The sequence below is a fragment of the Dendrobates tinctorius genome, unplaced genomic scaffold (assembly GCF_039654945.1).
Source record: "Dendrobates tinctorius isolate UK_male_01 unplaced genomic scaffold, ASM3965494v1 ptg000070l, whole genome shotgun sequence".
Taxonomy (NCBI): domain Eukaryota; kingdom Metazoa; phylum Chordata; class Amphibia; order Anura; family Dendrobatidae; genus Dendrobates; species Dendrobates tinctorius.
The window spans coordinates 71771142-71797897 of record NW_027361738.1 but is presented as its reverse complement, the minus strand read 5'-3'; the positions used below and the strand labels follow the sequence as shown (position 1 = coordinate 71797897).

Sequence of the window (26756 nt, the reverse complement as noted above, 5' to 3'; positions counted from 1 at the left end):
CTCTTCAATTTCATGTGCACCGTCCTCTGTGTCACCGTGTATGGTGGTATAGAATGCGGGAAGGGGCACCTGAGTTTCATCAGGGTCTGATTCTGCCTCATTACACTGCGAGGACAATGTAGTGCTCTGAGTGAATGTACCAGCAGAAAAATCTAGCAGTGGCTGTGCATCAGTGCACTCCATGTCAGATTCATCTTGGATTGGGGAATTCACGATTTGACTTGATAACCCAGGCATGGTATGTGAAAAGAGCTCCATGGAGTAATCGGTAGTGTGGCCTGCCACATCCTTCACTTTTGGTAGGGGTGAAGGACACAAGGAAAGGTGTTGTTCCTGACCAGGAGCCTCCAATGACGACTCAGTGCTTTTATTTTTTGAAACTTCAGAAGAGGAGGCGTGAGAGCTGGAGGCTGTGTCAGCAATGTAAGCAAAACTTGTTCCTGAAGCTCCGGCTTTAAAAGTGGTTTACCTACTACCAGAAAAGAGAGCCTTCGAGGCCTTGTGGAGCCAGACGATGACGCAGGCTCAACACCTCCTGCCTTAAGTGCTATTGTGCTTTTGCCACTACCAACAGATGCAACACCACCACCACTACCACCATCGGGACCAGCTGGCAACCTCCGCCCACTTCCATGGCGTCTTCCACCATACTTGGTCATTTTTGTGAAAATGTACCCAAAATACCACCAGCTATATGGTACTGTAAAAGAAGGTAGAAGGTGTATCTACTATTGGTAATAATTTGAATCTCACTAGAGATTTGAGGACGCAGAACTATTGTCTCAGGTCCAGTAGAGATTACACCTCAATGTAACAGGTTGAAATTGGATGGTGTATGACAAGGTGTAGGGTGTCTATAGGATTGGTGAGAATTTGAATCTCACTATAGATTTGAGGACACAGAACTATTGTCTCTGGCCCAGTAGAGATTACACCTCAATGTAACAGGCTGAAATTGGATGGTGTATGACAAGGTGTAGGGTGTCTATAGGATTGGTGAGATTTTGAATCTCACTATAGATTTGAGGACGCAGAACTATTGTCTCTGGCCCAGTAGAGATTACACCTCAATGTAACAGGCTGAAATTGGATGGTGAATAACAAGGTGGAGGGTGTCTAGGATTGGTGAAATTTTGAATCTCACTATAGATTTGAGGATGCAAAACTATTGTCTCTAGCCCAGTAGAGATTACACCTCAATGTAACAGGCTGAAATTGGATGGTGTATGACAAGGTGTAGGGTGTCTATAGGATTGGTGAGAATTTGGATCTCACTATAGATTTGAGGATGCAGAACTATTGTCTCTGGCCCAGGAGAGATTACACCTCAATGTAACAGGCTGAAATTGGATGGTGTATGACAAGGTGTAGGGTGTCTACAGGATTGGTGAGAATTTGGATCTCACTAGAGATTTGAGGACGCTGACAATGATGCTCTCAGTCCAAGTATGGACGCAGGCAATAAGCAGGACTGCTGCACAGTGCACACACAAAAGGGTGTAAAAATGAACCCTTGGTATCTGTGCAGAAAAGAGGAAGAAAAATATTTTTGCTTTTAAAAATGCAGTTTGCACAGCATTGTGCAAATAGCAATGCAGCTATTAGGGAGCCTTATAAGGCAGCCTAATAACCAACAGAGCTGATGCACAAAAATAGAGTCTCCCCTGTCACTGCACCCAAAGTGTTGTGTTGTAAGTGGAAATCGCTACCAGCAGAAGCAGTTTTTTTGGTTCTTCCCTGCCTAATGCTCTCCCTACAGAATCAGCAGCAGCAACCTCTCCCTATGCTAAGATCGGCATAAGTAAGATGGCGGTCGGTGTTCACACCCTTTTATAGCCCCTGTGACGCTACACAAAGCCAGCCAATCACTTGCATGCCCTTCTCAAAGATGGTGGTGACCGATGCCTATGTCATCACGTTGCCCACAGTGTGCGTCTTCCATCGTTGGCTGAAAAAGGGCGCTGGAAGCATCTTTTGAAACGCGACTTTGGTGCTCTGGTTGCCGACCTCGTGGCCGACCTCACGCTATGGTCGGGTTTCGTTTCATGAAACCCGACTTCAGCGAAAGTCGGCGACTTTTGAATATGACCGACCCGTTTCGCTCAACTCTAGTTACAAGATTTCCAACGTTAGATCTTCATCTATTGCAAAACTGTATTTCAGGAGAGAGAATTATACGATTTGTTTTATTTCCAGTGGCCAATCCTTTTGTTCACCAAGGTGATAAAACGCTCAGATGAGTCTAATGTAAAGACATGGCTGTAAAGGTGCTGCGATTCAGATTCAATTGATACCTTTGGGGAAGAATTCTATTTTGTTGTTCTTTAATTAGCATTTGAAATTTTCTGCTAATTAGATTTCGGTGCACAGGGGCCGGACCGTGCGCTGGTCTTTTCCTCCACGTCTGTGATTCCCCGACCCCTCCATCTGCCTCTGGTCTGAGAATGACCTACCTTCTCTGTTTGAAATCTCAGCAGACAATCATAGACTGGAGGCAGGCAGAGGAGTCAGGGAATCAGAGGCAGGGAGAAGACCCAGTGCACAGTAAGGCACCTCTGCACCGAAATCTTATTAGCAGAAAACTTCAAATGCTGATTAAAAAAGAACAAGAAAGTAGATTTTTTCACCAAAGGTATCAATGTAACCTGTATTACAGCACCATTACAGCGATGTCTTTACATTACAAAGTCATGCTGACAGGTTCTGATGAATACAATGAATGTCTGATTTTTCACATGGACAATGTGTCCATTTGAAAAACCGAAAGACATGTCAGTTTTTTACGTGCACCATGGACAAAATGCGTGCCGCACATGTGAACACTAATGACATCTGTGTGTCATCAGTGTGACATGTACCGACGCCTTGGAAAAAGTCATACATTTTGAGCTGTTCGCAGGCACTGGCTGATGAGGACAGCTCTGATCATTGTCGCCTGGTCTGTCAGAGATCAGCGCGACCAAGCAACAATGATGGGAGTTGTGTTCAGCACCCACTGTATGCATCATGTGTAAATTAAAGAATTAATTTAAAATAATTGTGAAATAATTGTGGTGGATCCTGCGTAATTTTGATAACCAGCAGAGGGAAAGCCTACTGCTGGGGACTGATATTACTAATCAGGGAAAAGGAACAATATCCCAAAAGGTTCTCAGGCTATTAATAACAGCTCACAGCTGTTTGCTTTGACTTTACTGGATAGTTTACAGGGACCCCAGAAAAAAATTATGTAGGATCCCCCTTTAAATTCTAACCAGCAAAAGCTAAACAGACAGCTGTGGGTTGATATTAATAGCCTGGGAAAGGGCCAGGGATATTGTCCCCCCTCCCAGGCTACCAACGTCAACCCTCAGCTACCCCAGAAATGGTTACATCCATATGATGTGCCAAATCCGGTGTATAGTTTCGATTTTCCCACTTGCCCTGGTACAGTGGCAAGTGCGGTAATAGTGTTGAGGTTGATGTCAGCTTTGTATTGTCAGTTGACATTAAGCACAAGGGTTAGTCATGGAGAGGCATCTATAAGACGTCCCCGTTACTAACCACCTAGGCATATTGTAAAAAAGACATAGCAAGAATAAAGTCTTTTATTTAAAATAAACAAACCCCACCCTCATTTTCCCATTTATTACCGTAAAAAGGAACATAATAAAAAAACATATTCCTCACCTGTAGGACAACAATCCAATTGTTGCACAAAGAAGTCCAGTTCTGCAACATCTGGATTACATGGCTGAGCAGTGGCATGATGTGAGTTCTCAGCCATGAAACTAGGACACACTGAGCTGAGCTTGGGGTGCAGCTTCAGTTATGAGTGGCAACATTATAGAGGTTACCGCCGGTCACTGCCAGCTGTTCCCAGTTCTGTATGAGCCAGCAGATGAACAGTGGTAACCTACATGACGTCACCACTAACTTCAATAACATCACCGCAGGACACTCAACCTGCTCTCTGACATGTCTCCTGAATGTCAGGCTGAATGGTCACATCATGCCACTGCTCTGCCTGGCATCCAGATGAAGCAGAGATGGATTATGTCATGGAACAAATGGATTATCGTTGGACAGGTGAGGAATACAGTGTATTTTTATTTTTAATTTATACTGTAAAAAATGGGAAAAAGAGGGTAGGGAGTGTTTATTTCAAATAAAGTATTTTATTCTTGCTGTGTGTTTATTTAAAAACTTACTTTGGGGTTTGTAATGGGGTGGCTTATAGACCTCTCTCCATTACTAACCCCTGGGCTTGATGCCAGCTAAAATTACAAAGCTGACATCAACCCCAACTCTATTACCCCACTTGCCACTGCCACAGGGCAAGTGGGAAGAGGAAGGCTAAGTGCCTGAATTGGCTCATCTTTTGGATGCGCCATTTCAGGGGCAGCTGAGAGTTGATGCTTTTAGTCTGAGAGAGGGGAAATATCCATGGCCCCATTTCAGGATATTAATTACAGCCCACAGCTGTCTGTTTAGCCTTTGCTGGTTTTTGTTTATAGGTGGGACCCCACATCATTTTTTTTGGGGGGGGTCTCCCCTATAACAACCAGTAAAGGCTAAACAAACAGCTGTGAGCTGATATAGATTGCCTGGGAATATTTATGGCTTTTGGCCCTTTTGTTTTCCAGAATATTAACATTCGCCCCTCAGCTTTCCCTCTACTGGATCAAAAAATTAATTTTCAATTATTTATTTTATACACGATGTACACAGCTGGTTCTGAATACAACTCTCATCATTGTCACCTAGTTGCGCTGACCTCAGGAAGACCAGGCGGCCATGATGAGAGCTGTCTTCAGCACCCGGGAACAGCTAAGTGTATTGCTTTTCCCAAGCACCAGTACGTGTCACACAAGCACACGGATGCCACATGGATGTGACTCATGGACACACGGACAGCAAACAGATACACGGATGTCAAATATATACTACGGATGGCACAGAGACCTTGGATATCACAAGTACTGTTTTTTCCAGTACGGGAATCACCAGGATGTTTGAAGGGGGTCTTACTATGTAAATAGGACAGAACAGCAAAGAACAGTGGCAGTCTATGTGCCGCAGAATTTCAGAGAAAACATAGTTCGAAGAGATGACTGGGGACAGTGCCAGACTAGTCACGTATTTTCCTACGGTTCCTCTCTCCACCACTCAGTTTGATTCACAGGTCTCTCCCATGTGTGTACATTGCTTGGGCAGCATGAATTGAGTGGCAGGTTACCTTGGATTACATCTTTTAAGTTTGAGAGAGTCCACTCAGATGCAATTAGAGTTTGGTCCCAATCAGAAAATCTTGGTTCCCGGCTGCTGTTTCTTATGAAATATATACATACTGTACATATGCTTTAGTCACCCTCCCCGGGTCCAGAGTTGAGTCTCTGGCTTTGCTCCTGACATCAAGTACTGACATTATGTTGACAGCACGGCAGTCAATCACCGAGCCCAGCTGCTCTGAAAGAATGTGATGTTCTGTTCACACGGGCGCCAAGTTCTGTCCACATGGCAGCCGCTAAGCTCATTAATTGGATGCCATACTGTCGTCTGTCAATGTGACATCAGTCAAGACCAGTCACCGGGAGCATGATGAGTAAATCATTGTTTGTTTTGCATAAAAACTGCAGTCGGGAGCCAAGATTTTCTGAAAAGGGACAACCTTTTTAAGTAGTGCCGTTTAACGCTACTACATGGGTGCTGATTATCTGATATACAGTTGTGCTCAAACGTTTACATATCCCGGCAAAATTTTTGCTTTCTTGTCCTTTTTTCAGAGAATATGAATGATAACACTAAAACTTTTTCTTCACTCATGGTTAGTGGTTGGGTGAAGCCATTTATTATCAAACTACTGTGTTTCTCTTTTTAAATACTGTGGGTTTTTATGACAAATTTTACCCTTTACAATACAAAGAGTAAAATACATGCGAAATCCACTGCTTGAAATTATACCGTATATAAAAAAAGTAAAGAATTAAATCACATTTGTGAAAAGGTCAAAAATAGTTGATCATATATTGAAAGGGTTTTCTACTTTAAAAAAAAGTAGACCCCAAACGCTTTTAAATTTGTATCATTCTCACCCTCCCTGGGTCTAGCACCGGCCCTCTACAGCCGCTCCGTTCTCAGTGTTTTGGCTGCAGATGTCACATTGACAGCTCATTTCTTTGCTGAAGATAATCGCTGTGTTTAGTGAGTCTACCGATACAGACAACACAAACCACTGAGCTCAATGATTGGCTGCAGTGGTAACGTGAGCTGTTGAAGTGACGTCACTGCTGCTGCTAAAATACTGACATAATGGGAGGCTGTGCAGCACTTCCCTGGGGTGGATGGTCAAGTAGGATTCCACTCTGAATATAATGAAATTTTTGAACTTGGCACTCCAGGGGTTGATGTGAAAACTGTATCAAGTATATTTAATTACACACAAGCAATCCACTGTATATATAGAGACGTTTCGGCCAGTTATTTGACCTTCATCAGAACATTGCAACACAGTGTAACAAAAAAGAAACATAAGCTTCAAATGCTAGCAGCGCTTAGGGAAGGAGTGGAGAACCTCAGACCCGCGGGCCGTTTACGTCCCTCGATGACCTTTTATCTGGGTAGATTCCCGGGGACTAGTGATGAGCGAGTGCGCTCATTACTAGAGGTTTCCGAGCATGCTCGGGTGTTCTCCAAGTATTTTGGGTGAGCTCGTAGATTAGGTTTGAGTCCCCACAGCAAGAAACCAATAGAATACAAACGCATGGGCCATGCACATACAGTGAACAAGTAGGTAAGACAGTAAGATTTTTACATACAGCAGAGTATTTTTTCACGCTTGTTGTATTGTGTTTCTCTGTGTTCCAGTCTCTTGGTGGTGTGAACACTGTCTTACCGACTTGTTCACTGTATGTGCATGGCCCATGCGTTTGCATTAAAATATAAAGTGCATGGCTTCCGAAGTATGATATAAGTATACAAATGGCCCTTGGTAGAAAAAGATTCTCCAACTCTGGCTTAGGGTATAAGCATCAGCCCAAAGCATAATCTTTTGTTACACTGTGTCGCAATCTGTTCTGTTGAAGGCCCGAATGACTGGCCGAAACATCACCATATAGAGATTAGATAGCCTATGAGTAATTAATTAAACTTTATACATTTTTCACATCAACCCTGGAGAGCCAAGTTTGTAACTTTCGCTAAAATAATGCGCCTGGAGCAATAGCACTGGACTCAGGGAGGATGAGTACTTGTTCTCTTTCTTATGCTACTTATATAAAAGGGTTTGTTGTCTATTTTTCTTAAAGTGGAAAACCCCTTTACTACATGGATAACTATTTAGCATATTTTCTCTATTTTCTTTAATTATTTGATTTTTTTCATATCTATAATACATTATATATTATGGCTATATGTCATAGACCATAAAGCATCTATCAATTATTGTACATAATTATTTTTATATATTAAATACATATCTGTAATTTTATCTTTAGTGCTCTATATTCTTTTATATTTACGTATTACATAATAAATATATGAAATTTTCTACTCCACAGACAAATACACTTTGAAAGGAAATGCCAATGGCCAGCCCTGTGTTTTCCCCTTCAAGTATGATAACAAATGGTATCCAGACTGCACAACTGCGGGACGATCGGATGGAAGGAATTGGTGCTCGGCAACAGCAGAATATGAAAAAGAGAAACTGTATGGATTCTGCCCATCTACATGTAAGTGATACTGATAACTTGACACTTTCAATTTTTTCATTCATAGTTTCACTATTAAATGTAGGGATAATGATATACTAAAAATGTTGTTTGAATACAAGAACCGAGCATCTACCATGCATTAAATGCATAAATTAAGGGAGAAATCCACATCAATTAGAGAAGATGCATCGGTAAAAATCTCAATACAGATTACCTGTGCATGACTCTTTGGTGCAAGCCTTCATCAGGGACTAATGTCAGACTAGCAGGGGATTCAGTGTGTGTTCCCATTAGCCAGTAATTGGTATGGCCTAACATTCTAACCCTCCCCGATTGGTGGCGTATGCAGTCTATCTCGCAGGAGGACGGATCCATTGGCCGCCCATGTCAGCCGAAGGGCAGTACAAAGCACGAGAGCAAACATCCAGCCGTGTGACGCATATAGAGGGGCAGCTCATGCAAGCCAGCAGTGAGCAAGGGCAAAGGGAAAAGGACAAACAGAAAAGGAGGGCATGAGGTGCAATGGGATATTTGTTTATATTGTAAAAAGGTGGCGATAAGAATGGGAATAAAGGAAAACGATGTTGTCCCTCGACGCGCGTCCCCATCTCCTGCTGCCTCACACGCCAGAAGCAATGTAGATCATGTGATCCACCCCGTATTTACTTAAACAAGTACTCTTTTATACATCTTATGTGTTAGCTGCATTTTTGATCCTTTTACAGAAAACCTATTAGATAGTGATAATCAATGGGACGGGTGCACAAAACTTGGATCGCCTGCTCAATCGGCAAGGAAAAGCAGGTGGAGAATTGGATAACGTATCAGAAAATGCAAAATACAGTATCTTGGCTTACAGCCTTAACAACAGTTTTGCAAGCGTCACATATCAGTGGTATTTTCTCAAGAAAAGTAACAATTTGAATATTTTTCCTCTTTTCTTTTCTGTCTGAGGAGCGCGTCAGCACTTGCCTTGAGATACGTTTGTTATTTTAGGCTCGGACAATGCTCATTACCGGCATAACATCAAACATCTGCTCCGGTCATCCACCTCTCGTAATGTATCTGTCAACAAGAGATCCAGACCACTGTGTTTCCATATTTCCTACATATCAGCACGTTTTCCGCCTCTAATGATGTTTTTTTTTTTTTTAAGATCCCATCATTCTGAAGATCATTTCCTCACGTTTACTATATCGCTTTTTATGTTTTTTTGTTTATTTTTTCTTTACTAGTCATTGACAAATATTGCATAGTGAAGAACAGGATTTTTAATAATCCGGTTGACTCTATACGGTCCAAAGTCTTAGGATAAGTTTTCTTATGATTGCAGCACGGCTTGTTCTTAGCTTTTCCTTCTTTCTTTTTTATTTACCGTATTTCTTTTTTTTATAAAAGTGGTTGCAGATAAAAAATTCTATAGATGAATTTATATATGGAAATGCGGAGTATCAAGAATCTCTCCATAAAAAAGGTCCAGACAGTTTATCACCATCTCTACTTTCCTGGCAAGTAAATATATGGAGCTCAGCAATGTTGCGCTATAATAATAATCTCATGAAATAATAGTTGGGGCTTTTATCAGTTCTGTAATGCTGATAGCAGGTGCGGTGAATGATTTTCCACTGTAAATAACTGAAAAAAATAGTCAAAATTAACCAAAGTGGGAGAATAATTGTATTTTTAAAAGGAATCTGTCATCAGCTTTTTGCTACCCAATCTGAGAGCATCATGATGTTGGGATGGAGACCCTGACTCCAGTGATATGTCACTTGCTGGGCTGCTTGCTGTAGTTTTGATAAAATAACAGTTTTCTCTGCTGCACCTCAAGCAGTTTTCTGAATGCCGAGCTCTGTATAACCCTCCCCCACACCACTGATTGGTAGCTTTCTGCGTACACTGTGCATAGGTCGAAAGCTTCCAATCAGTGGTGGGGGTTAGGTTGGACTACAAAGCAGCAGGTTTACTGGTCCTTTATTGATAATCTCTTGCTGATAAAACTATAAATGTATCAAAGGTACAGGAAGCTGACCAGTAGGTGACACATCGCAGGAATCAGGGTCTTGGCCCTCATATTATGCTGCTCTCGGATTAGGTACCTGGTGATAGATTCCCTTTAAATATTTTAAATAAAACAAAAAATATATAAAAGTTTAAATCACCCCCTTTTCCCAGTTCAAAAATTTAAAAAATTAACTCTTTAAGTAGAGTTGAGCGAAACGGGTCGAAAAATTTTAAAAGTCGCCGACTTTTGGTAAAGGGGTTTCATGAAACGAAACCCGACCCTAGGGTGAGGTCGGCCACGAGCTCGGCGACTTTAGCGCCAAAGACGCGTTTCAAAAGTTTGTTTTCCGCCCTTTTTCAGCCAATCAGGATCCACGGACACTGTGGGCAACGTGATGACATAGGCAGGGGTCACCACCATCTTTGAGAAGGGCATGCAAGTGATTGGCTTGCTTTGGGGGGCGTCACAGGGGGTATAAAAGGGCGTGCATGCCGACCGCCATGTTACTCATGCTGATCTCAGAATAGGGAGAGCTGCTGCTGCTGCTGATTCTGTAGGGAGAGCGTTAGGCAGGGAAGAAGACACCAAAAACTGCTTCTGCTGCTAGCGATTTTGCCTGTACAACACACCAGTCACTGTGTGTGCAGTGCAAGTGGAGGCTATATTTTGCTGGATCAGCTGTGTTGGTTGTTAGGCTGCCTTATAAGGCTTCCTGATAGCTGCATTGCTGTTTTCCCACTGCTCTGCAAACTGCTTTTTTAAAAGCAATCCAAATTTTTTATTTTTGTCCTGGTGAGGTACTGAGCGTGCATTTTTTCACACCATACAGCGGTGTACGCTCCTCACACAGTACCGTGTAATGGCTGTTATCACGGCCACAGTGAAGCTATCTGTGTGTGACTCTGTAAAAATAAGTCGAGGACATGTTCCGTTCTTACAGACCTCCACCTTCTAGTTTTGTCTGGTTTTCAAACAGTTAAGTATATTTGCTGTTTGATCACATTCAAAACTATAGAGAGACAGCGTGTGTCAGTCCGTATACTTAAAAAACACGGAGCTTGACAATTTTACGGACAGTGGTGTACGTGCACGCTCCTCTCTCAGTACCGTGTAACGGCTGTTATCACGGCCACAGTGAAGCTGTGTGTGACTCTGTAAGGATAAGTCGAGGACCTGTTCCGTTCTTACAGACCTCCACCTTCTAGTTTTGTCTGGGTTTCAAACAGTTAAGTATATTTGCTGTTTGATCACATTCAAAACTATAGAGAGACAGCGTGTGTCAGTCCGTATACTTAAAAAACACGGAGCTTGACAATTTTACGGACACCGGACAGCGGTGTACATGTACGCTCCTCTCTCAGTACCGTGTAACGGCTGTTATCACGGCCACAGTGAAGCTATTTGTGTGTGACTCTGTAAGGATAAGTCGAGGACTTGTTCCGTTCTTACAGACCTACACTCTAGGGAGATTCCTATTCTGCCCAATTCTATATACACCTTGTAGTTTGCTATACACTAGCCAATTTCTGCCTGTGACATAGCGGTGTGATATTCACTGGGCCTCACACAATCCAACAGTGTCCAGAAGTGTGTTCAGAAATTCTACATCTCCCCTGTCCTATAGTGACATTTTTCACACCTGCGACATTGAGATTGTGACATAGCGGTGTGATATTCACTGGGCCTCACACAATCCAACAGTGTCCACAAGTGTGTTCAGAAATTCTACATCTCCCCTGTCCTATAGTGACATTTTTCACACCTGCGACATTGAGACTGTGACATAGCGGTGTGATATTCACTGGGCCTCACACAATCCAACAGTGTCCACAAGTGTGTTCAGAAATTCTACATCTCCCCTGTCCTATATACACCTTGTACCTTGTTTTACATTACTATATAGTTTGTGGGATTTTGTGTACATTTTTACCAAAAATGAGGAAGGCTGGTGGAAGAGGCCGTGGAATTGGGCGGGGGTTGCCAGCTGGTAATGATGGTGTTGGTGGTGGATCTGATGGTAGTGGCAAAAGCAAAATAGGACCGAATGCAGGAGGTGTTGAGCCTGCGTCATCGTCTGGCTCCACAAGGCCTCCAAAGCTTAGTTTTCTAGGAGTTGGCAAACCGCTTTTAAAGCCAGAGCTTCAGGAAAAAGTTTTGGCTTACATTGCTGACTCAGCCTCCAGCTCTATCGCCTCCTCTTTTGAAGTTGTAAAAAATAAAAGCACTGAGCCATCATTGGAGGCTCATGTTCATGAACCACACCTTTCCTTGTGTCCTTCACCCCAACCAAGATTGAAGGATGACGCAGGCCATACTACTGATTACTCTATGGAGCTGTTTTCACATACCATGCCTGGGTTATCAAGTGAAATGGTGAATTACCCAGGCCAAGATGAATCTGACATGGAGTGCACTGATGCACAGCCACTGCTAGATTTCTGCTGGTACATTCACTCAGAGCACTACATTGTCCTCGCAGTGTAATGAGCCAGATTCTGACCCTGATGAGACTCAGGTGCACCTTCCCGCATACTATACCACCATACACGGTGACACAGAGGATGGTGCACATGACATTGAAGAGGAGGTGATGGATGACCCAGTTGTTGACCCAGATTGGCATCCATTGGGGGAAGAGGGTGTTGCTTCCAATAGCTCAGATGAGGAGGAGGAGCATCCACAGCAGACATCGACATCGCAACAGCTGTTATCTGGCAGGCCCGGAGCACTCCAAAGACAGGTTCCAAAAATCAAAAGAGTTGCTGGACAGCTTGTCCAGATGGTCAAAATAGCACAGCGTGCTAGGCCGCAAAATGTCTTCCAAAGTAGGAAGAGTGCAGTGTGGCACTTTTTTGAACAAAATCCTCATGATCAGGCAAAGGTTATTTGTAAGAAGTGCGCAAAGACCTTTAGCCGAGGGAAAAATCTGAAAAATGTGAATACCAGTTGCATGCTTAGACATTTAACCAGCATGCACTTGCAAGCGTGGACACAACACCAAACCTCAAGTACCACATGTGCAACTGATCACAAAGAAGGTAGTCAGCAGCGCTACATTGTTTCCCCCACTGTAAGCCCACCAGTTAGCACAGCAGCAAATGTTGAGGTGTCGTTGCAAGGCCAAAGCAGAATCCCACTGTTATATCAACGAAAGACTGAATCTAGGCCATCAGAAAGAACACCAACTCCATCACCATCATCAACCCTCTCTCAGTCCGCCCTGTCCACCGCTAGTTCCACCACATGCAGCTCTCAAGTCCAGCTCACCCTCCCAGAGACTATGAGTAGGTCAAGAAAGTACTCAGTCTCTCATCCGCGTACACTGGGTTTGAACGCCCACATTGCCAAACTAATCTCGTTAGAGATGATGCCCTATCGGTTGGTGGAAATCGCAGCTTTCCGCGAACTCATGGCCTATGCAGTACCACGCTATGACCTACCCAGTCGCCACTTCTTCTCTCGCAAAGCCATCCCAGCCCTCCACCATCATGTGAAAGACCGCATTGTCCATGCACTCAAGCAGTCAGTGAGTGGAAAGGTGCACCTCACAACTGATGCATGGTCCAGTCGGCATGGCCAGGGCCGTTACGTGTCCATCACTGCGCACTGGGTTAATGTGGTGGATGCAGGGTCCACAGGAGACAGCGGTGGTGGGACAGTGCTGCCTAGCCCACGGTATAGGAAACAGTTGGCTGTAGGCGTTCGACCCTCCTCCTCCTCCTCCAGAAGCGAAAGCTCGTCCTCAGAGCGCAGTCGTACGAGCACTCCATCTGCAGCTGCCACTGTTGCACACGAGGTGTCCCCCTATCGAGCAGCTAGTGGAAAGCGTCAGCAGGCTGTGTTGCAGATGATGTGTTTGGGCGACAGACACACCGCCGAGGTGCTGGCCGAGTACTTTCAGCGACAAACTGAGTCATGGCTGGGCAGTATACATCTTGAGGCAGGCAAGGTAGTTAGTGATAACGGCCGTAATTTTGTGGCAGCCATAGCCCTTTCAAAACTCACTAACATACCTTGCTTGGCTCACACCTTGAACCTGGTGGTGCAGTGCTTCCTCAACAATTATCCGGAGTTAACAGCCCTGCTCCAGAATGTGCGAAGACTGTGCGCGCACATCCGCCGGTCGCCTGTACACTCCATTCGTATGCAGAAGCTGCAGCGATTGCTCCACCTTCCCAACCACCGCCTCATTATCAACATTGCAACAAGGTGGAATTCCACCCTGCACATGGTTGAGCGGCTGTGCGAACAGAGGCAGGCCATAATGCATTTGTGGGAGGATACATGGCCAAGCACTTTGAGAGCAGACATGGAGTTGACAGGTGTGCAATGGTCGAAGCTGAAAGACCTCTGTAAAGTCCTTCAGTGTTTTGAGGAATGCACACGGCTGGTAAGCGCAGACGACGCCATCCTAAGCATGAGCATCCCACTTATGCGTCTGCTCATGCAAACTTTGACGCACCTTAAGGAGCAGGCGTCTGCAGCCAATGTTGACGAGGAGGAAGAGGAGGAGGGAATCCTTGATGACATTCAGCCATTGTCTGCTCAGGGACCTCTCCTGGACAAGGTGGAGGAAGAAGAGGAGGAGGATGATGATGGGGATGATTACTTAGGGGAGGAGGATGCATCTCGTGGGGCAAGTGAAAATGTTGGCGTGGCAAGGTCTGGTACAGGGTTTGTGCGTGACTGGAGGGATGTGGATTTGCCAGAAAGTGCTCCTCCAACCAGCACTCGCAGTGCATCATTGACACCGGGAACATTGGCCCACATGTCAGATTATGCCTTGCAGATCCTAAAAAGGGACCCCCGCATTGCCAAAATGATGAACAATGACAACTACTGGTTGGCCAGCATCCTGGATCCACGCTATAAAGGCAAATTACAAAACATCATGCCACAGGAGAACCTTGACCTAATATTGGCTAATAAACAAGCAACTCTGGTAAACTGGTTGGTTGAGGCATTCCCAGCACACAGCAGCGGTGATTGTTCTCACACGAGCCGTACGGGCCGGGGGCAGCTTGGCAGAGGTGTTCGTGGTGCACACAGCAGAAGTGGCGTTGGAGACAGGGATTTCATGACAATGTTGTGGACTGATTTTTCAAGTACCGCTCACACAACTAGTAATACTGCATCGATGGAAAGTGACAGGAGACAGCAGTTGTCAACTATGGTTACAAACTACTTTTTCTCCCATATCGATGTTCTCCCGCACAGGTCATTCCCCTTTGACTATTGGGCCGCTAAACTCGACACCTGGCCTGAATTGGCACAATATGCCTTACAGGAGCTCGCTTGCCCAGCTGCAAGTGTGCTATCGGAAAGAGTCTTCAGTGCAGCTGGATCAATCCTGACAGAAAAAAGGACCCGTCTGTCAACCCAAAATGTTGATGATCTAACCTTCATTAAAATGAACCATGCATGGGTTTCCAAGGATTTTGTCCCACCTTCCCTTGATGACACATAGGTTGCCAGAAAAATGGCTTGCTTTGGTCCTCCTCCTATTCCGCGAACTTGACCAATTTCGCCTTTTGCAGCAGCTGAATGTCCCACATCAACATATGCCACTTTGTAAACCGCCCTAACTGGGCTGCCCCCCCCATGGCCGGGGTCACCACCTAGCGCACGAAACTGTGCGAGTGCCGTTGCCCTGGACAGGTGGGGAGGCCGACTCTTGGGCGCGGGCACTGGCACAGGGTCCCTCATAGTGCAATCAAGTGTCTCTGACGGTGGTGGTGCACAGCCACCATCAGACACACCGCCGTACTATGAGGGGCCCAGTGCCAGTACCGACGCCCACGAGTGTGCCCCCCTTGCTTGGGCAGGGCCCCAGCATTTGCAATGTTTACCTCTCCCTGCTCCTCCGCTGTGTAGTCTGGGCTGTCAAATCCTTCACTGGGAGTGCCACTACAAATTGATTGAACTGAAAGATGATGGTTAAGATGTAGCTATGGCCTGTCCTGCTGGCCGGGCTCTAGCTCCAGATGATCAATGGCTTCCATTTCTTATGGACGTCGACTCACAATGACATGCAGTGGTGGTTTATCATCAGCTTTCACAGTTTTCCTACTCACAAACGTGTGACATTCCGGCGCACATTTTAAAATGTGCCCTCTCATGCCAATCAAATAGAATCGCCTACGGCCTGTGGCTTCTGTCTTTTGCACTCCAAAGTTACGTGACAGATCATGATAGCCAGTGAGCACCATGTTTACATCGCACCCTGTGATAAAAATTTGATTGAGATGAGTAACAGTGATGGAATCAACGGAAGTGCGATACAGCAAGACTTTATTCACAAAAAAATGTTTTCACTGTCTCAACACACAAATTAATTGAGGGTCAGCATCGCCTATGAGAATTGTGACGGAAGTTTTTCCCGTGAATAGTAATTCCTAGATTTCTGCAATCACTAGCCTTTATGTCAATAATTATATGCATCTCATTTCCTACTGCGGAGAGGCTGGTCTGTATTACTGAGACAGAAATATATATGAAGATTTAAATATAACACCAAAAGTATATAGTTGTGTACGCCTCAAATGCATTTCCTTTTTTCCACTTTTTAGATTGCTGTGTAATCCATACTGAGAACATGGAGATTTTACATGTTTAAACTATGCTATATATACCTGCTATCCAGTGATAAAGTACCCTTTCTCAACTTTGTACAATCTGGTCAAATCCATACTGGGCCTGAGAACATCTGAGTCTGCCTCCTGATCTACAGACATATATTTTTAATGTGTAAACTAGGCTACATATATACGTGTTATCCGGTGAAACTGTACCCTTTATCAACTTTCTACAATGTTGTTGAATCCATACTGGGCCTGAGAACGGCTGCTGAGCTGTTAAGCAAGCTACAGCACCTGTGGTTTGGACACGTAATTTTTTCAGGAATGACGGTTAGGCCTAACTCCGGAATTGCGGTTGACCTGAACTTACTGGGAAATCATCGTTCGCGGGGAATAATCTGAATCCCAGATCCCCATCACTAACGGAGTTCAGCAGGTTATCTGCACCTGTAAGTGACAAAAGCTGGTCCTTTCAGTGTAGCGTGCATGCAGCCCTGGACATGTACGGGAATGCTAGACCTGTTATTGCTCGATCTCACGTGCCAGAGCCTCGCTTATCCCTCTAGTAAGCTTGACGCGTACTGCGGGGGCATGCCTGAGTCTCGTTTGTTAACGGAATAAAGCTGAGAAATCACTAGCACAACTACAAACACACATACCACACACAGAATCGACAAAGCTTTCAAAGTGTGCATCTTTTCTTTAGGTGGCATGGTTGTGGTTTCCCGGGTGGAGTCCAATTAAGCCACAGGCTCCACTCCTGGTGGTGCCCTTTTGGACATTCCTTTAAGGTTCAGCTTTGCAATCATACTGCCCCCGGAAACCAAAAACTTTGCCTTCATGGACGCTGTTTGGAGGTTCATGGGAATAACGCCGCCCGATCAGCAGTCGGCATAGGGGTCGCCCTCCCAGGGCTGTGGGGTACTCGGTACCGGGCCGGTGTCAGTGGGATGTGTCACAGCAGCGGTGACCCGGACGGTGGCCCTGGGCACCCACGTAAATGGCGTGGTATAATGGTAAAGAGTTTACATAGATAGTTTGACGCCACCTGTGGTGTTCGGCAACATAGATGTTAGGCCGATGCTGCATGCAGATCCTCTGGGACTGATGGTGTTGTGCAGCAAAGATGGTGAAGCTCCCCACAGGTGGAGCTGGAGTCCCAGGGAAGTGTAGATGTAGTGATGGGGGAAAGGCACAGGCGGTGTAGGTGCTGGTACCCAGATGTAGCGGTGCTGGAATAACTGTAGGACACCAGAGCGTGCAGTTCCAAAGCTTTACTCACAGTCTGCAGGTTACACAGATGCCTGCCTCCGTGCTGTGTACTCCGGGTCAGGACCTCAGCCAACCTCCGGGACCAAAATGGAAAGCTCCCTTCCAACACTTCGCCAACATGTACCTTCCTGAATGTCTCCTTTCTAGCGCTTCTGGGGGAAGCACTCACAGGACCGTGGTTCACTGAAGCGCCTCCTGTCTAACAGATGTTCCTCAGACTTTACTTGTATGGCAGACAGCTGTAGCCTTTTCCTTCTGGCTCCCACACGTCGATGCTGGGGCCTCCGAGCCTTAGTTGGGTACAGAGCATTTATAGCTGCTACTTCCCCCGGTTTCTGCTGCAGGAACGTCAGTGTCCCTACAAACTCGGAGACCGGAATCGGGACCATGCGCTCCAGCTAGGAGTGAGCCTTAACTCTGCTCATCCTCCAGCTCCCCTTCTCACATCCACACACTTCCCCTTCCCTGCACAGAGTGCCCTAACTTACCTCTTCCCGACCACAGAGAGCAGCTCCTCAGCAGTCAGGTTCAGAGGTCTCCCTGCTAGCCTGGAGTGGGAAATGTGTTGTGTGTTGGTTTCACTGCTAGAGAGATCCTTCATTGCTCCCAAGCTTGACAACACACTCCCTAGGAGGAAGGTATTGCCATAGTGGCGACCGTACTCTTGGGGACGCCACAAGTGCACTGAGGCCCAGCCACTGCTGGATGATGCTGCTGGCACATTGACCCAGACCACTACATTCCCCTCGCACTCTACACTGCCAGAATCTGACCCAGAGGAAACTCAGGTACCCCTTCCCGCATACTATACCACCTTACACGGTGACAAAGAGGAAGGTGCAGATGAAAGTGCAGGTTCCTTGAGCAGGTGGGGGGCATAGTCATGGGCGATGGCACTGGACCAGGGCACCGCATAGTACGCAAAAGTGTCTCTGCCGGTGGGAGGGCCTAAACAGCCAAGTGCAGTGAGATGGAAGATGGGGACGACAAGGAGTTCAGAGTAGTGCAGGGATTCCCTAGCAAGGAGACTTATGTAATTGTTTTCAATGTTGGGACAGCAATTTTTGGGGAGCACTATACTCTGGTGAATGATATATGGGGCCCACCATACACTGGAGCATTCCAAAGGTGGACATCAGACACTGGAGCAGCATTTACAGGGCCCATTATACACTAGAGCAGTAGAAATGGGGCCCATTATATATGGAGCATTATTTGGGCCCATAAGACAGTGGAGCTTCATCCATTGGGACCAACATATACAATAGCATTATGTGGAGCTCATCATATACGGTTTGAAACATTATATGGGATCAATGATTCCATATGGAGAAATATATGGGCCGCATTACTCTGTATAGCGCACTAAGCACTGGCCATAATACTGTATGGAGTTATATACTGTCCGTTTTTGGAGGTATTGGAGAATTTAAAATGGATATCAGTCATGAGATGTAAGAAGTGAAGTATTTTTCATTGTACTATACTGCTATTTCTCTGCCGTATCGGAGCATCATGAGTTGTGGTATGTGTTAAAGGGGTGCTCTTTGGCCCTGGGCCCACGAAAACCTGGAGCCAGCCCTACCCCCTACAACTGTAGCCAAATAACCTCCATTTTTCAGTGCGTAACTAGTATTATGAAGTAAATTAAGGTTGACAAGCTTAAGTAATAAGAATTGATGCTTTTGGCATTCAAATGGGCACTGTAGGTGTGTTTCCTATCCTCCTCTCACTGCCGACTTTAATTCCCCATTGACTTACATTGGGTTTCGTATTTCGGTCGGACCCCCGACTTTTCCCTATAGTCGGCCGATTTTGCTCGACCCGACTTTTGGAAAAGTCGGGTTTCATGAAACGAAACTCGACCCTAAAAAACCAAACTCTATCTTTAAGGGCACATCCAATTTTCATATTTGCCCATTCGTTTTTGAAAGATAACTTCCTATTTTTCAGTCGACGTAGACTTATTAATACCATTCATTTTACAATATAATGTACTGAGCAAAATTAGGTGAAATGGTGAAAAAAAGCAATTCAGTCACTGTTCTTTGTTTTAATGGCATTATTTATGCAATAAAAATTACCCGGTGACATGATTCTCCAGGTCAACACAAGTACAGTAACACTCAAACTGTTATTTTCTGGATTTTTTTCTTTTATTATTACAGAAGCTCAAAACTTTGGGAACAATGTAAAAAAATGGGGGTGTGGATCCCTCTATCTCTTGCTTTCTATTTTTATCTTTCTTTCTATATTTCTTTCATTCTTTATTTCTCTCTTTTCCTTTCTCTCTCTTTCTTTCTCTCTCATGCATGCTTTCTTTATATCTTTCTTTCTCTCGCTTTTTTTCTTTCTTTCTTATATATTTAGAATATTATTTCTTTCTATCTTCCTTTCTTTCTCTACTTTCTTTCTCATTTTCTTTCTCTCTCGCTTTCTATCTTTTTCTTATAGCTTTAGAATATTATTTCTTTCGCACTCTCTTTTTTTTTTTTCCTTCTCTCTCACTTTCTTTCTTTCATCTTTAGAATTTGTATTTCATTATTTCAACACCACAAAGTATAACCTAGCAGTGAGCCTTTTGTACCTTTACATTCTGCCTTCAGTACCATGATACTTTGCTGAAGGCTGTTTTTCTATCAATGAAGGAAGTGACCTTCAGGTCCAGTTAGAAAGCGAGTAGCTTCCTTTTTCCTGTTCTCCTCCATGCATGCTTAGCTGGCCTGATTATATCCAAGGAAAGAGGTCAGCGTAAACAATAGTCGATAAAAAAAAAATCCTTTCACGTGTCAGAATGTCATTGTGGTTTCCTCCTCTTGCACAGAGAACTAATAGATAATTGGTTGCGGATTGAATTTCTAGGGCTTCAATATTCAATAATCTTTGGCTGCAGAAAATAAAACTAATAGACTCACTTTATTTTTAGCTCTTGGGCTTATTATGTGTCTTGAGTGTTTTTTTTTCAGTAGTAAGAACAGTCTGAGGCTCGTGGAGTTTTGCAGATAGCGGAGTAGGATGACACCACACTTGATTGCCACTAATATTTGGTATTTAAAGGCTATATGCTATATACTTTTACAATGACTCTTAACACCAGAATTGACTGTTAATCTTAACATGGAAGTTTCACAAACAAAATCCTTTTTTCAAAATTTAACCAACATGATGATCAACTGATTGCTGCATGGCTGCCACCTCTCACACCTAGAGATAAACTGCTAGGATATATGCACACAGCGTCTTTTAAATGCTGGCATTCTTGTTTTTCCTGCAAAAGAAGTTTAAGGCCATGTGCACACGATGCAGATATCCAGCGGATCCGCAGCGGATTTTACCGCGCAGAAACGCTGCATATCCGCATTGTGATGTACAGTAGCATGTTAATCAATAGAAAAAAAAAACGCTGTTCAGACGCTGCGGATTTTTCCGCGCGGTTTTCTTGTGGTTCAAAATTTGCAGCATGTCACTTCTTTTGTGCGGTGTTCCACCTGCTCCATTCTCCAAATCCGCAGGGGAAAACCGCACAAAAACCGCAAGAAAAAAGGAAGAAATCCGCAGGAAAAATGCAGGTCATTTGACCTGCGGATTTCTTCAATTCTGTGCGGAAATATCCGCAGGGCAAAAAAGTACGTCTGCACTTAGCCTTAGGAAAACGTCGGTGGTGTTTTTCCTGAAGCGTCATTTTTCACATTGTTAGTGGCAGTTTGTCCACCAGAGTTTTTGTTTTTTTTATCATCACATTGTATGTATTACTAATGAGTGACTCGTTAGGTTCCTGAAGAATAGTCACTTCTTTTAACCGCTTCACAGCTTTGGATATCTGGAGCGGATAAAACAAGTTCAAAAAGACTGAACATAGGAATAAAAAGTTGTTTTTACATTGCATTGCATATGTTCATTTTTTTTTTACGTTTTTTTCCTAGTGAAAAAAAAATATTGGCTCCAATTAATCAAGACAGACGTTTTTCATGTGTTGCGCCAGGGGAAGTGTGAGATACATGTTTCTTAATGAATCAGGCAAGGCACGATTTGGCATGCACCTCCATGCGCGTTTCACCACTAATCGTATTCTAGTGTTGGAGTTGTGGTGGAAGGCCTGTTTCACACTTCAGTTTTTTGACGTCAGTCAAAATCCGCCGTTTTTATAAAAAAACGGATCTGCCCCTTTTTTGACAGATCCGTTTTTTTTCCCCATAGACTTCCATTAGCGGCGGATTTTGACTGATGGTCGTCCGTTGCATCCGTTTTTAGATGGATCCGTTAAAATTGTAGCGGCCGCTGGCTGAAGTGGACAGACAATATAACTTTTTTTGCAGCGGCTGACCGCTATTTCTCGCTCTCTCTCTTTTTCCATACCGCGGTTCCTTTAAATTTTCTGACCTTTTGAACTTCAGCGGATCCGTCAAAAAAATGGTCCGGTGACATCCGTTTGCTGCAAAACGGAGACGGGTTCAGTTTTTTAATCTTTGGCGGATTTCAACTGAAGATAAAAAACTGAAGTGTGAAACAGGCCTAAGGAATGCAGCCGCTCATCATAAATTTGACGAGGGGGAGTTGCCACTCTAAGTACACCCTTTTTGAATTCTATGGTTTTAACGTATCAGGATTAGAGATGGGCGAACCCGAACAGTAAAGTTCGGCATCCGTACCGAACACCTGTTCGGGTACAGATACTGAGCACAGACTTCACCAGGAAGTCCGTGTTACTCTTCGGGTTTGGAACCTCGAATACCAAGTGTTTGTCATACACATGACAGCGCGGCAAACACCACTTCTGATCGGCGGTAAAATCACCACCGCAGTGAGAGCAGGAGCGGCTGATGGAAGTATTCATCAGCCGGCTCCTGAACTGTAAATAAATAATTGAAAAAAAAATACAGCGTGTGTTCCCCTGTATTTTTGATAACCAGCAAGGCAAACTCACAACTGGGGGCTGCAACCCTTAGCTCTCAGCTTCAGCAAGGCTGGTTATACAGGAGTCCCCATGCCGCATTTTTTAATTAGTTAAATAAATAATTTAAAAAAGCGGCGTGAGGTACCCCCATTTTTTTTACAACCAGCCAAGCTAAAGCAGACAGCTGGGTGCTGGTATTCTCAGACTGGTAAGGGGCGATGGATATTGCCCTCCCCAGTATAAAAATAGCATCCCGCAGCCACCCAGAAAAGGCATATCTATTAGACGCACCAATTCGGGCGCTTTGCCCGGCTCTTCCCACTTGCCTTGTAGCGGTGTTCCCACGCCCTAATCAATGTCTGTGGATAAATAGTTTTCAACCTGGTTGGTGCGAAGATGTGACCATCCAGGCTGAAAACCACTGGTGAATGACCTGCTGCAAGCGCAGCATAAGTGACTAGCAGTGATATCATTGAGGTTACTGCCGGTCACTGAGGCTGCGTTACCAGATGGGTTGAACTGTGGTGTTCTCGGTGAGATCCCCACTGCACTGTGAGAAAAAGTCTCACGGTGTAGAGGCGATTTCACCACAGTTCACTGGGAGAATTTCACTGCAGTGAATTTGAACTGCGATGAACAGCTCATTTACCAGTTTTTCTCAGCCTGGACGGTCGCATCTTGGCACCGTCCAAGTTGAAAACTATTTATCCCCCAGACATGGATTACGGTGTGGGACAGAACGACGGAGAAGTGAGGGATATTGCTGCTTTTTATTTTTGTTTTATTTTAGGAGATGAAGGATTCAGTGGAATTAGGTGTTAGGTGAGTATAACGGTTTGCTATTTTTAAATAAAAATGGAAAAATGTGTTTTGTTTTATTTCAAATAAAAGACTTTATTATGGCTGTGTCTTTAGATTAGTAATGGATAGGTTTCTTATAGACGCCTCTCCATTACTAATCCATGGGCTTGATGTCACCTGACATTACAAAGGCGACATCAACCCCACAAATATGAACCCCCCCTTGCCACCGCCAGAGGGCAAGTGGGAAGAGCCAGGCAAAGCTCCAGAATTGACGCATCTAATAGATGTGCCTTTTCTGGACGGCTGCGGGCTTCTATTTTTAGGCAGGGGGGGCCAATATCCATGGCCCCTTACCAGCCTGAGAGTACCAGCCGCCAACTGTCTGTTCTGCTACCAACAGCTGCAGTGGCCGGGCGATCACGTGTGTCTCTACTTAAGGGAATGAATATTCACTGCCCTCCACGCCGATGGAAGGGCATTTCTCTTAAGTATAGGGCACATGTGATCGCCCGGTTGCTGCAGCTAACACTGTGCACGCTATTACAGAGAAATGAATATTCACTGCCAGCACAGTAAATATTCATTTCTGTTTAGCAGAGGGCACAGGCTTTAGCTGCAGAAACCGGCTCCTGCTTCTTGTGACCAACTGCTCCGCTGTACAATTATTACTTGTGGATTCTATTACCGAAAAATGTTATATATGGGTGCTTAGTCACTTTATTTATTAGCATTTGCTTTAATTTATTGATTTTTAGATTTTTTTTTCTGCATTTTTTTTGTCTTATACCATTTTGCTCTTATAACTTCGCTACCGTTTTATCCAATATCTATTAAAATATATAATTTGTATAATGCAATAGTATTATAGGATGAATATCTATGTATCTCAATTTGGTTATATGGTTATGCCCTGTTACTCTTGTCTAGGTAACACAAATGTTAGAGACACCGCACTGCACTTGCTCATAGAGCCAGTGCTCGTGTCCTGAGAACAGAAGCAGTGCTAAAAGATACCTGGGGAGCAGGGCAGCAGAGGTGACCATGCGTGCTTCAGGCTAATAGTGTCAGGATCCAGTCAGTGCTGGAAAGTAAAGATGCATAGGACCTGCGGACATTAAAACTGAATAATGTGCACGGGACCTATGGTCATGTGACTGCAAGGGGGCGGGGCTTAGCGTCCTGTATTCAGATAGGACAGGACACCATACAACAACTCAGAGTCAGGCAAAACAGAGGTCACACACAGTACGGGCGAACGAGGTACAGGAGGGACAAACAGACGGGTAGTCAGACAGAGCCAAAGGTCATAGTCAAGAGGGCGACGTGGTACCAAGGGGACGAGCAGAGAGAAGTCGGGTCACAAGCAGAGAGTCATACACGAGAGGTAGCGCAGTACAAGAGGGTCAGGCAGAACTCGTAACAGGGACAGAACCAGATCACAACCGAACAAACAAGCAAGATATCAGGCACAAGGCACACGTATACAAGAGGTCACTTAACTCAGCCGAGGGCAGGAGTATAACTGACACCGGACCCAGGTCCAGTGAGCACTAAATAGCCTCCTGCTGCCAGAGAGAGGCAGCACAATTAACCCCTAGTCTAACCAGGACAGGTCAAAGCGAAATCCCGTCCTGGATCATGACAGTACCCTCCTCTCAATGGGGGGCCACCGGACCCCCAGGTCTCTCAAGGTACTTGGCGTGAAAGGCTCGGATCAACCGATCCGCATGAACTGATCGAGCAGGAACCCACGAGCGTTCCTCAGGACCGTAGCCCTTCCAATGTATCAAATACTGAAGGGCGTGACGGACTAACCTGGAGTCGACAATTCGTTCCACCTCGTACTCAGCCTGCCCGTCTACCAGAACCGGTGTCGGGGAAGATGATGATCCCTCCCCACTGGACCTCACAGGTTTCAAAAGGGCCTTATGGAAAACATTTGGGATCCGCAGAGATGGCGGGAGCTGCAACCGAAAAGCCACCGGGTTAACTGCTTCGGTAATTACATAGGGACCTATAAACTTGAGTCCAAGCTTCACAGAGGGGACCTTGAGCCTTATATTTTTGGTGGATAACCATACCTTATCCCCGACCTGAAACACTGGACCCATGGATCGTTTTTTGTCCGCAAAAAATTTAAATTTGTCCTGGGCCTTCGTAATGTTATTCTGGACCTCCCGCCATACCTCCCCCATCCGCTGGATCGACTCGTCCGCCCCAGGACACCCAGAATTCAAGCGGGAAAATTCTCCAAAATGAGGATGAAACCCATAATTGCAAAAAAAAGGAGATGTACCCGTAGACTGGTTAGTGCGGTTGTTAAAAGCAAACTCAGCCAATGGTAACACAGAACACCAATCATCCTGTCGGGCTGAGGTCAAACAACGCAGAATTTGCTCCAGAGACTGATTGGTCCGCTCAGTCTGCCCATTAGTCTCTGGATGGTAGGCGGATGAAAAGGACAGACTAATACCCAACCTCCTACAAAAAGCTCTCCAAAATCTGGACACAAATTGCACTCCCCTATCAGACACCACATTCAGGGGTACCCCATGCAACCGCACCACATGCTCCACAAACAATCTGGACAATGTTTCCGCATTAGGTAGAGCTGCCAAAGGTACAAAATGTGCCTGCTTACTAAACCTGTCCACTACGACCCAGACCACGGTATTACCCTTGGAAGGGGGAAGGTTGGTGATGAAATCCATGGACAGATGAGTCCATGGTCTCTCAGGAATTGGCAGTGGTACCAATTCCCCGGCCGGCCGGTTATGGGGAGTTTTCGCACGGGCACAAACCTCACACGCAGACACATACTCCCCAACATCAGAGGCTAAAGAAGACCACCAGAACATTCTAGCAATGGCCTTCCGGGTCGCTGAGATCCCTGGATGTCCACCCAGAACTGAGTCATGGAACTCCTGGAGGACCTTGAGACGAAACTGAGCTGGCACATAAAGTTTATCCACTGGCTTAGCTGGAGGTGCAAGAGCCTGGGCTTCTCGAATCTCTCGTTCCAACACATTAGAAACCTCTGCCACCACCACCCCAGGCTGAAGAATGGAGGATGGAGGTTCCGGGGGGGACACCGGATCCAGACTGCGTGACAACGCATCCGCTCTGATATTCTTGGATCCTGGTCGGAAAGTGATCGAGAAGTTGAATCGAGAAAAAAAAAGTGACCATCTAGCCTGTCTGGGAGTCAACCTTTTAGCAGACTCGATGTAAGCTAGGTTTTTGTGGTCCGTGATTACCGTTATAGGATGGACAGCCCCCTCCAAAAAATGCCTCCATTCTGCAAAAGCCAATTTTACGGCCAGAAGTTCCCGATTCCCCACATCATAGTTTCTCTCTGCCTTGAGAGAACTTCTTTGAGAAAAAGGCGCAAGGTCTTAAATTGGTCAAAGTGGCGGGTCCCTGGGACAATACCGCCCCCACCCCCACCTCTGAGGCGTCTACCTCAACAATAAATGGTTCAGAGGGGTCCGGTTGGATAAGAACCGGGG

At 45.1% G+C, this 26756-nt stretch overlaps 1 protein-coding gene across 2 annotated transcripts in view; it reads left to right on the top strand.

Moving 5' to 3' along the window:
* Nucleotides 1-26756, top strand: part of MRC1 (mannose receptor C-type 1) — a 126795-nt gene that overhangs the window by 36275 nt on the left and 63764 nt on the right. For both annotated transcript variants that reach the window (XM_073581867.1, XM_073581868.1), the window contains exon 3: nucleotides 7539-7712. In XM_073581867.1, coding sequence (XP_073437968.1) covers nucleotides 7539-7712 — 174 coding nt within the window. The remainder of the gene's footprint in view (nucleotides 1-7538; nucleotides 7713-26756) is intronic.